Source organism: Bufo gargarizans, chromosome 9 (genome assembly GCF_014858855.1).
Source record: "Bufo gargarizans isolate SCDJY-AF-19 chromosome 9, ASM1485885v1, whole genome shotgun sequence".
In the NCBI taxonomy this organism is placed as follows: Eukaryota; Metazoa; Chordata; class Amphibia; order Anura; family Bufonidae; genus Bufo; species Bufo gargarizans.
In genome coordinates this window covers 190,683,722-190,696,102 of record NC_058088.1, presented here as the reverse complement: position 1 = coordinate 190,696,102, position 12,381 = coordinate 190,683,722, and the positions used below count along the sequence as shown (strand labels likewise).

Genomic DNA, 12,381 nt, shown 5'->3' with positions numbered 1-12,381 from the left:
AATGGCGGCACTATTACTGGGGCACTCTGGGTGGCAGGTTTCTGGGGGGTTGGAAAAGCGATGAATCAAAGAAAAGCATTTAATTCTGCAGAATGGGTCATGGTTGAGGGAAGTCGTCATGGTGGACTGGGCTGAATACAGATTTTATGGAGCTTATTTACACCCCTGATGTGCAGCTGATGTCTGCCGCACCACTAGGTGTCAGTACAACCCCCCCTTCCCCCCATATCCTCCTGTGGCAGCTAGGGGGGTCTCGTGGCTCCGCCCCGGTGGGAGGACTGAGGCCCTGACCTTTGGGGCCACACAAAGCTTGTCAATTCCAGCAAACAGATAAGGATTTCCCAACCCCCCAGCAAACACTGGCCGTGTACACAGCTCTGCGCTGGGGAGGGCTTCATTATAGCTCAGGCTCCCGACCACCATGTCACCCCTGAACGTGGCCCTCGTCGTCATGGTCCTCTGCATCCCCCATTATACCTGGGGGCAAAAAAACAAGAATCCCCCGGAGAGTCCGATAAACAAGATACAGAGTGCGGCCAACTTCAACATCAAGCAGGTGAGAGTGCGGGGGAAGGGGCTGGAGCGGGGGGCACTGGTCTATGAGGGGTGGGGGCCAACACCGGCCTCAGTCCTGGGCAATGGGGGGCTCCATCTGAGGCCGTACCAGCCACCGCTGACGCCACCTTCCAGGGGCCGCATCTTATGATGAAACGGAGGAGTTCCAGCGTTGTATGTAGTTTCCTTGCGATATCTTTATTTTTCAAAAACAACTTCACAAATAAGGACCAATTCACACACTGCTGCACAGTTGCCGCGTTTCGAGCTTTGGCGTTCTTACTCATAACCGTGTGTGGCCCCTGTCACTCCGGTTTGAGGATATTCAGTCCGACCCTCCCCCCCGAAGGGAGGGAACAGACCACCCCTCCCCCAGAAGCCGCAGCGCGCCCACAGCCTGTTTCTACCACCTATATAAATAGCTTACATTCAGTATAAAATATGCATATAAACAAGAACAATAGAGAAATAATAAACATATATATAAAGAATAAATACACAAACACATACAGATCACACAGGATAAAAGACGCATTTCAGAAACTGATCATCTAACAATATAATTAGATTCCTGATTAGCCATCTACAGCTCGGTGTGAAAAATACTAGAAACGGCGTAAAGAGGCAATAAACGGTACCGGGGACCAGATAAAGAGGGTAATAAATAAACATTAGTTCCTTCCTCTTATTCAGCCCTAGGGGGCGTCTGGTGTTCAATCGGAGCCTCCAATATCCCGCCCTTTGTAGGATGCGGTTTTTATATTACCGCCTATGTATTTGTGTATTCATTCTTTATATATATGTTTATTATTTCTCTATTGTTCTTGTTTATATGCATATTTTATACTGAATGTAAGCTATTTATATAGGTGGTAGAAACAGGCCGTGGGCGCGCTGCGGCTTCTGGGGGAGGGGTGGTCTGTTCCCTCCCTTCGGGGGGGGGGGGGGGGGGGCGGACAGAATATCCTCAAACCGGAGCGACAGGGGCCACACACAGTTACGACTAAGGCCTCTTTCACACTTGCGTTGTCCGGATCCGGCGTGTACTCCACTTGCAGGAATTACACGCCGGATCCGGAAAAACGCAAGTGAACTGAAAGCATTTGGAGACGGATCCGTCTTCAAAATGCGTTCAGTGTTACTATGGCAGCCGGGACGCTATTAAAGTCCTGGTTGCCTTAGTAGTAGTGGGGAGCGGGGGAGCGGTATACTTACAGTCCGCGCGGCTCCCGGGGCGCTCCAGAATGACGTCACTCTGGAGCGCCCCGGGAGCCGCACGGATGGTAAGTATGCCGCTCCCCCGCTCCCCACTACACTTTACCATGGCAAACAGGACTTTAGCGTCCCGGCAGCCATGGTAACCATTCAGAAAAAAAGCTAAACGTCGCATCCGGCAATGCGCCGAAACGACGTTTAGATTAAGGCCGGATCCGGATCAATGCCTTTCAATGGGCATTAATTCCGGATCCGGCCTTGCGGCAAGTGTTCAGGATTTTTGGCCGGAGCGAAAAGCGCAGCATGCTGCGGTATTTTCTCCGGCCAAAAAACGTTCCGGTCCGGAACTGAAGACATCCTGATGCATCCTGAACGGATTTCACTCCATTCAGAATGCATTAGGATAATCCTGATCAGTATTCTTTCGGCATAGAGCCCCGACGACGGAACTCTATGCCGGAAGACAAGAACGCAGGTGTGAAAGAGCCCTTAGAACACCAAAGTTCGAAACGCGGCAACTGTGCAGCAGTGTGTGAATTGGTCCGTATTTGTGAAGCTGTTTTTTGGAAAATAAAGATATCGCAAGGAAACTACATACAACGCGGGAACTGCAACTTTTTATCATTTGAACTGTGGAATCTACTTGATTCGTTCCGTGCACGCGGATCAGAATATATATAGAACCGCATCTCATGGTGTCCAACCCTTGCAAACTACAACTCCCAACAGATACAGTACCAGGCTGCCGAACATATACATACTGGGGCTGTGTGCAAACCATAGACTACGTCCTAGCAATGTCACCTGACCTCACCGACCCTGAGCATTAGATACTCAGCTCAGCAGACAGTATCACACAGGAGGGGATTAGATACACAGCTCAGCAGACAGTATCACACAGGAGAGGATTAGATACACAGCTCAGCAGACTGTATCACACAGGATAGGATTAGATACACAGCTCAGCAGACAGTATCACACAGGAGAGGATTAGATACACAGCTCAGCAGACAGTATCACACAGGATAGGATTAGATACACAGCTCAGCAGACAGTATCACACAGGATAGGATTAGATACACGGCTCAGCAGACAGTATCACACAGGATAGGATTAGATACACAGCTCAGCAGACAGTATCACACAGGATAGGATTAGATACACAGCTCAGCAGAGTATCACACAGGAGGATTAGATACACAGCTCAGCAGACAGTATCACACAGGATAGGATTAGATACACAGCTCAGCAGACAGTATCACACAGGATAGGATTAGATACACAGCTCAGCAGACAGTATCACACAGGATAGGATTAGATACACAGCTCAGCAGACAGTATCACACAGGATAGGATTAGATACACAGCTCAGCAGACAGTATCACACAGGATAGGATTAGATACACAGCTCAGCAGGACAGTATCACACAGGATAGGATTAGATACACAGCTCAGCAGACAGTATCACACAGGATAGGATTAGATACACAGCTCAGCAGACAGTATCACACAGGATAGGATTAGATACACAGCTCAGCAGACAGTATCACACAGGATAGGATTAGATACACAGCTCAGCAGACATGTATCACACAGATAGGATTAGATTACACAGCTCAGCAGACAGTATCACACAGGATAGGATTAGATACACAGCTCAGCAGACAGTATCACACAGGATAGGATTAGATACACAGCTCAGCAGACAGTATCACACAGGATAGGATTAGATACACAGCTCAGCAGACAGTATCACACAGGATAGGATTAGATACACAGCTCAGCAGACAGTATCACACAGGATAGGATTAGATACACAGCTCAGCAGACAGTATCACACAGGATAGGATTAGATACACAGCTCAGCAGACAGTATCACACAGGATAGGATTAGATACACAGCTCAGCAGACAGTATCACACAGGATAGGATTAGATACACAGCTCAGCAGACAGTATCACACAGGATAGGATTAGATACACAGCTCAGCAGACAGTATCACACAGGATAGGATTAGATACACAGCTCAGCAGACAGTATCACACAGGATAGGATTAGATACACAGCTCAGCAGACAGTATCACACAGGATAGGATTAGATACACAGCTCAGCAGACAGTATCACACAGGATAGGATTAGATACACAGCTCAGCAGACAGTATCACACAGGATAGGATTAGATACACAGCTCAGCAGACAGTATCACACAGGATAGGATTAGATACACAGCTCAGCAGACAGTATCACACAGGATAGGATTAGATACACAGCTCAGCAGACAGTATCACACAGGATAGGATTAGATACACAGCTCAGCAGACAGTATCACACAGGATAGGATTAGATACACAGCTCAGCAGACAGTATCACACAGGATAGGATTAGATACACAGCTCAGCAGACAGTATCACACAGGATAGGATTAGATACACAGCTCAGCAGACAGTATCACACAGGATAGGATTAGATACACAGCTCAGCAGACAGTATCACACAGGAGAGGATTAGATACACAGCTCAGCAGACAGTATCACACAGGATAGGATTAGATACACAGCTCAGCAGACAGTATCACACAGGATAGGATTAGATACACAGCTCAGCAGACAGTATCACACAGGATAGGATTAGATACACAGCTCAGCAGACAGTATCACACAGGATAGGATTAGATACACAGCTCAGCAGACAGTATCACACAGGATAGGATTAGATACACAGCTCAGCAGACAGTATCACACAGGATAGGATTAGATACACAGCTCAGCAGACAGTATCACACAGGATAGGATTAGATACACAGCTCAGCAGACAGTATCACACAGGATAGGATTAGATACACAGCTCAGCAGACAGTATCACACAGGATAGGATTAGATACACAGCTCAGCAGACCAGTATCACACAGGATAGGATTAGATACACAGCTCAGCAGACAGTATCACACAGGATAGGATTAGATACACAGCTCAGCAGACAGTATCACACAGGATAGGATTAGATACACAGCTCAGCAGACAGTATCACACAGGATAGGATTAGATACACAGCTCAGCAGACAGTATCACACAGGATAGGATTAGATACACAGCTCAGCAGACAGTATCACACAGGATAGGATTAGATACACAGCTCAGCAGACAGTATCACACAGGATAGGATTAGATACACAGCTCAGCAGACAGTATCACACAGGATAGGATTAGATACACAGCTCAGCAGACAGTATCACACAGGATAGGATAGATACACAGCTCAGCAGGACAGTATCACACAGGATAGGATTAGATACACAGCTCAGCAGACAGTATCACACAGGATAGGATTAGATACACAGCTCAGCAGACAGTATCACACAGGATAGGATTAGATACACAGCTCAGCAGACAGTATCACACAGGATAGGATTAGATACACAGCTCAGCAGGCAGTATCACACAGGATAGGATTAGATACACAGCTCAGCAGACAGTATCACACAGGATAGGATTAGATACACAGCTCAGCAGACAGTATCACACAGGATAGGATTAGATACACAGCTCAGCAGACAGTATCACACAGGATAGGATTAGATACACAGCTCAGCAGACAGTATCACACAGGATAGGATTAGATACACAGCTCAGCAGACAGTATCACACAGGATAGGATAGATACACAGCTAGCAGACAGTATCACACAGGATAGGATTAGATACACAGCTCAGCAGACAGTATCACACAGGATAGGATTAGATACACAGCTCAGCAGACAGTATCACACAGGATAGGATTAGATAACAGCTCTGCAGACGGTATCACACAGGACTAGGATTAGATACACAGCTCAGCAGACAGTATCACACAGGATAGGATTAGATACACAGCTCAGCAGACAGTATCACACAGGATAGGATTAGATACACAGCTCAGCAGACAGTATCACACAGGATAGGATTAGATACACAGCTCAGCAGACAGTATCACACAGGATAGGATTAGATACACAGCTCAGCAGACAGTATCACACAGGATAGGATTAGATACACAGCTCAGCAGACAGTATCACACAGGATAGGATTAGATACACAGCTCAGCAGACAGTATCACACAGGATAGGATTAGATACACAGCTCAGCAGACAGTATCACACAGGATAGGATTAGATACACAGCTCAGCAGGCAGTATCACACAGGATAGGATTAGATACACAGCTCAGCAGACAGTATCACACAGGATAGGATTAGATACACAGCTCAGCAGACAGTATCACACAGGATAGGATTAGATACACAGCTCAGCAGACAGTATCACACAGGATAGGATTAGATACACAGCTCAGCAGGCAGTATCACACAGGATAGGATTAGATACAACAGCTCAGCAGACAGTATCACACAGGATAGGATTAGATACACAGCTCAGCAGACAGTATCACACAGGATAGGATTAGATACACAGCTCAGCAGACAGTATCACACAGGATAGGATTAGATACACAGCTCAGCAGACAGTATCACACAGGATAGATTAGATACACAGCTCAGCAGACAGTATCACACAGGATAGGATTAGATACACAGCTCAGCAGACAGTATCACACAGGATAGGATTAGATACACAGCTCAGCAGACAGTATCACACAGGATAGGATTAGATACACAGCTCAGCAGACAGTATCACACAGGATAGGATTAGATACACAGCTCAGCAGACAGTATCACACAGGATAGGATTAGATACACAGCTCAGCAGACAGTATCACACAGGATAGGATTAGATACACAGCTCAGCAGACAGTATCACACAGGATAGGATTAGATACACAGCTCAGCAGACAGTATCACACAGGATAGGATTAGATACACAGCTCAGCAGACAGTATCACACAGGATAGGATTAGATACACAGCTCAGCAGACAGTATCACACAGGATAGGATTAGATACACAGCTCAGCAGACAGTATCACACAGGATAGGATTAGATACACAGCTCAGCAGACAGTATCACACAGGATAGGATTAGATACACAGCTCAGCAGACAGTATCACACAGGATAGGATTAGATACACAGCTCAGCAGACAGTATCACACAGGATAGGATTAGATACACAGCTCAGCAGACAGTATCACACAGGATAGGATTAGATACACAGCTCAGCAGACAGTATCACACAGGATAGGATTAGATACACAGCTCAGCAGACAGTATCACACAGGATAGGATTAGATACACAGCTCAGCAGGCAGTATCACACAGGATAGGATTAGATACACAGCTCAGCAGACAGTATCACACAGGATAGGATTAGATACACAGCTCAGCAGACAGTATCACACAGGATAGGATTAGATACACAGCTCAGCAGACAGTATCACACAGGATAGGATTAGATACACAGCTCAGCAGACAGTATCACACAGGATAGGATTAGATACACAGCTCAGCAGACAGTATCACACAGGATAGGATTAGATACACAGCTCAGCAGACAGTATCACACAGGATAGGATTAGATACACAGCTCAGCAGACAGTATCACACAGGATAGGATTAGATACACAGCTCAGCAGACAGTATCACACAGGATAGGATTAGATACACAGCTCAGCAGACAGTATCACACAGGATAGGATTAGATACACAGCTCAGCAGACAGTATCACACAGGATAGGATTAGATACACAGCTCAGCAGACAGTATCACACAGGATAGGATTAGATACACAGCTCAGCAGACAGTATCACACAGGATAGGATTAGATACACAGCTCAGCAGACAGTATCACACAGGATAGGATTAGATACACAGCTCAGCAGACAGTATCACACAGGATAGGATTAGATACACAGCTCAGCAGACAGTATCACACAGGATAGGATTAGATACACAGCTCAGCAGACAGTATCACACAGGATAGGATTAGATACACAGCTCAGCAGACAGTATCACACAGGATAGGATTAGATACACAGCTCAGACAGTATCACACAGGATAGGATTAGATACACAGCTCAGCAGACAGTATCACACCGGATAGGATTAGATACACAGCTCAGCAGACAGTATCACACAGGATAGGATTAGATACACAGCTCAGCAGACAGTATCACACAGGAGCAGGGATTAGATACACAGCTCAGCAGACAGTATCACACAGGATAGGATTAGATACAAGCTCAGCAGACAGTATCACACAGGATAGGATTAGATACACAGCTCAGCAGACAGTATCACACAGGATAGGATTAGATACACAGCTCAGCAGACAGTATCACACAGGATAGGATTAGATACACAGCTCAGGCAGACAGTATCACACAGGATAGGATTAGATACACAGCTCAGCAGACAGTATCACACAGGATAGGATTAGATACACAGCTCAGCAGACAGTATCACACAGGAGAGGATTAGATACACAGCTCAGCAGACAGTATCACACAGGATAGGATTAGATACACAGCTCAGCAGACAGTATCACCACAGGAGAGTATTAGATACACAGCTCAGCAGACAGTATCACACAGGATAGGATTAGATACACAGCTCAGCAGACAGTATCACACAGGAGAGGATTAGATACACAGCTCAGCAGACAGTATCACACAGGATAGGATTAGATACACAGCTCAGCAGACAGTATCACACAGGAGTAGGATTAGATACACAGCTCAGCAGACAGTATCACACAGGATAGGATTAGATACACAGCTCAGCAGACAGTATCACACAGGATAGGATTAGATACACAGCTCAGCAGACAGTATCACACAGGATAGGATTAGATACACAGCTCAGCAGACAGTATCACACAGGATAGGATTAGATACACAGCTCAGCAGACAGTATCACACAGGAGAGGATTAGATACAGCATCTGGAGGTGACTGATATGTACACTACATCTGATCATATGTGTTTATCACTGTATTATCATTAGCGGCACTGATGGGAGTTGTACTCTCAGTTCTCAGGGATGAGTATATTATTGTTGGCACTGATGGGAGTTGTACTCTCAGTTCTCAGGAAGGTGGTATCTTCTATCAGTCGCTTCGGAGTGTAATTACCTGAAGACAAACAACCATCGGGTGGAGGCCACCATAATTCAGGCCTCGCTGTCCAAGAATGCCAGGGGAGCGGAGACGATGGCCGTCAGCACCTTCCGGAAACTGTAAGGAAACCATCAGCAGGCAGATCTGTATACACTGCTGAGGGCGGATACGGCATATATGTCAGTCCAGCAGTGTGAACAGGCTCCATAACGGTTCATGTCTTCTTCTCTCTCAGGGACGGGATCTGTTGGGAGATCAAACATTCTTATCAACCGAGCAAATCCGCTAAGGGCAGGTTCACCCTGAAAGGTTGGTTATATGGGGGACGCATTAAAGGGACACTCCGCCTTTATACAGTCAGCAAGCACCGCTTCATGTGTGCTATATACGCAGCACAAAAATTCCAGTTTTTTTCTGTTTTTGTGACAGGGTAGAAAAAAATCTGATGGAAACTGTCAATAAGTAGGATAGCCGATTGTGAAATAATCTCCAAATAATAATAAAACACCAACATTCTGGGATTCAGTTCATCACCGATTTTACACTGCTTGCAGTCAGTGAATGGTAACTGTCTGGTTTATTTTCTGAGATTAAAAATCTGTACAGACCATATGCTTGGTACAGCTCAGGGTTTGTTACAATTGCATCCAGCCACTATGAGCTAAACACATCAGCAGCGCGGGTCTCTCCCCTGTTCTGATAGTTTGTTACAATGTATCAGTGCAGGTGACAGGTATTGTCTGCAGCGGGTACAAAGCTTCAGCTGTGAGAAGCATTAGGTCAGAGCAGGTTTTTTAGTTTCTGGATATAAAGACTTGTTCCCATGCACTGACAGCAAGCAGAGATACTGAAACAGAAAGAACATTTTTTTTTTCTATTGGAGAGCAGAGCACTAAACACCATATATCACATCGGTAACCAGCAGCTGATGGTTTCCAAGAGATCAAAAACCACACTGAAAATTAAATGAAACGTCAGGTGGACCATCCCTTTAAGGCCTCTTTCACACTACCGTTTTTTTTTTTCGTTTTGCGGGTCGTTTTTTGTGTTCCGTATACGGTCCGTATACAGAACCATTCATTTCAATGGTTCCGCAAAAAAAAAACGGAATGTACTCCGTATGCCTGTCGTTTCCGTATTTCCGTTCCGTTGAAAGATAAAACATGTCCTATTATTGCCCGCAAATCACGTTCCGTGGCTCCATTCAAGTCAACGGGTCCGCAAAAAAAAAACGGAACACATACGGAAATGCGTCCGTATGTCTTCCGTATCCGTTCCGTTTTTGTGGAATCATCTATTGAAAATGTTATGCCCAGCCCAATTTTATCTATGTAATTACTGTATAAGGCCTCATGCACACGACAGTATTTTTTTGCGGTCAGCAAAAAGGGGTTCCGTTGTTCCGTGATCCGTGTCCGTTTTTGTTTCCGTGTGTCTTCCTTTATTTTTGGAGGATCTCCAGACATGAAGGAAAGTAAACAAAAGTCTAAGTCAAGTTTGCCATGCAAATGATAGGAAAAAAACGGACGCGGACGCGCGGACACGGATGACAATCTTGTGTGCCTCTGTGTTTTTCACGGACCCATTGACTTAAATGGGTCTGCGAACCGTTGTCCGTGAAAAAAATAGGACAGGTCTTATTTTTTTCACAGACTGGAAACACGGATCACGGACGCGGATGACAAACGGTGCATTAGCTGAGTTTTCCACGGACCCATTGAAAATCACGGAAAACGGAACAACGGACACGGGACACAACAACGGTCGTGTGCATGAGGCCTAACGTATATGCCATACGGAAAAACGGAACGGAACAACGGAACGAAACCAAAAAACGGATCTGTGAAAAACGGACCGCAAAACACTGTAGTGTGAAAGAGGCCTAAGGGCTCATGCACACAAACGTATTTTTCTTCCATTTCCGCGGGGGCTTGAAAAAAAACCAAACGGAAATGTCTACGTGTGCATTCCGTGTCCGTATGTCCGTTCCAAAATAAAAATATATAGAACATGTCCTGTTCTTGTCCGTTTTGCAGACAGGGACAGGCATTGTTACAATGGATCTGCAAAAAACGGATGCAACACAGATGTCATCCGTTTTTTTTTCTTGCGGACCGCAAATTACCATGTGCATGAGCCCTAAGTGTGAGTTTTGCATGTTTATTACATAGTATAAATGTGTTTCCTTCTCCTTAGCGCGGGGATACGTAGGGTCGCTGGACATGGTCGTGGGGGAGACGGACTACCAGAATTACGCCATATTGTACTACCAGAGGAGGAACAAGATAACCCTTAAACTCTATGGTCAGTAGATCTAAGCAGCGCCCAACCCCCTCCATACAACAACCTGCTCTATTCACATCCAAAGCTGACAACAGTTTAGCTCCACCCCCTAACAGATCGACTGTGCGGACTCAGCTTTGGCTGTGAATGGAGAAGAAAACACCAAATTAGTGATTTCTATGTCGTATATTTTTTTAGGACGTAAAACCTCAGTGAGTGACGACATCTACCGGAAGTTTGACGATCTCACCAGGAAGCAGGGAATAGACCTGGAGTATATATATCCCTTCCCGTCATACGGTGAGTGCCGTGGGGTGTGGCTACTACAAGGGGCGGGGCTTGGAGGACCAAAGGCGGGGTTCCCACAGGTCCCAGCAGCATAATAAACGACCTAGGGCTCCCCAGCCGCCATATTGCTTCCTGACAGACCGCGGTACTTTTGTTTTGCAGGGTTCTGCGAGGCGGCGGATCAGTTCCATATTCTCAACGGTAAGTCCTCACTCTCAGGCCGGTCCCTACAGCTGCTGTGAAACTACAACTCCCAGCATGCACACTTTGCTCAACAGTTCTTGAAACTCCCGTAGAAGTGAGGGGAGCACGCTGGGAGTTGTAGTTTCACGGCAGCTGGAGTGCCGAAGGTTGCTGAGCCCTGCTATAGACTATGGGACTACAGGGCACAACTTCTTAGGCCCTTGCTAAGTATAACTCCCAACATTTTACAATTATTTTAAGCCCCACCCCCCTTTGTGTCCGAAAACACCCCTTAATTGCAAAAAACACTCCTATTATGCAAATTTGCACAAGCCCGACCTCTTTGTACGCAGGACACAATGACGTCCCATGGGTTTCCACCACTCTCTCCATTCACATACAAAGCAACAGACAGCAGCTTAGCCCCACCCAAAGTCGGACATGTGACCGAAGAGCTGGGCTCTAATTCGGTAAAGGTCTTGTGAGCTCCCACAATGCACTGCTCTCTGATATTGGAAATCCTGAAGGTTCACTTTAGCTTTAGAGGTGAACGGAGCAGAAGAGTCAGGATCCGCACAAAACAGACGAAGGACTTGTAGATTCTAATTCTAGACAGATGTCGATCAGAAGAAGTGGAGTGCTCCTTTAATTTTCCCTTCTTTTCTGTTTTAGAAGTCCCCCGATAACGGCTGGATCCCTGCTGCTCGATGTTGTATATATGGGAGGCCTGGGCTGCATAGGCCGCGCTATGTTTCCCTATAGGCGGTGGCTGGACACCTAAAATCATGACATTTCCTGCAAATATAATCCCTTTTTTT

The 12,381-nt window shown here is 46.0% G+C and overlaps 1 protein-coding gene across 1 annotated transcript; it reads left to right on the top strand.

Moving 5' to 3' along the window:
* The first annotated feature begins 382 nt into the window (after positions 1–382).
* C8G (complement C8 gamma chain) lies at positions 383–12,381 on the top strand. The gene is made up of 7 exons (XM_044268528.1): positions 383–556; positions 8,777–8,928; positions 9,045–9,118; positions 11,006–11,113; positions 11,291–11,392; positions 11,543–11,581; positions 12,236–12,381. The coding sequence occupies exons 1-7, from the start codon at positions 422–424 to the stop codon at positions 12,247–12,249; spliced, it is 624 nt and encodes a 207-aa protein (XP_044124463.1). The 5' UTR covers positions 383–421; the 3' UTR covers positions 12,250–12,381.

Coding starts and splice junctions, on each gene's coding strand:
- C8G (XM_044268528.1), top strand. CDS start 422: ATGTCACCCCTGAACGTGGCCCTCGTCGTCATGGTCCTCTGCATCCCC. Junction 9,119..11,005: donor GGGCAGGTTCACCCTGAAAG/GTTGGTTATATG, acceptor CCTTCTCCTTAG/CGCGGGGATACGTAGGGTCG. Junction 11,393..11,542: donor ATATCCCTTCCCGTCATACG/GTGAGTGCCGTG, acceptor TTTGTTTTGCAG/GGTTCTGCGAGGCGGCGGAT.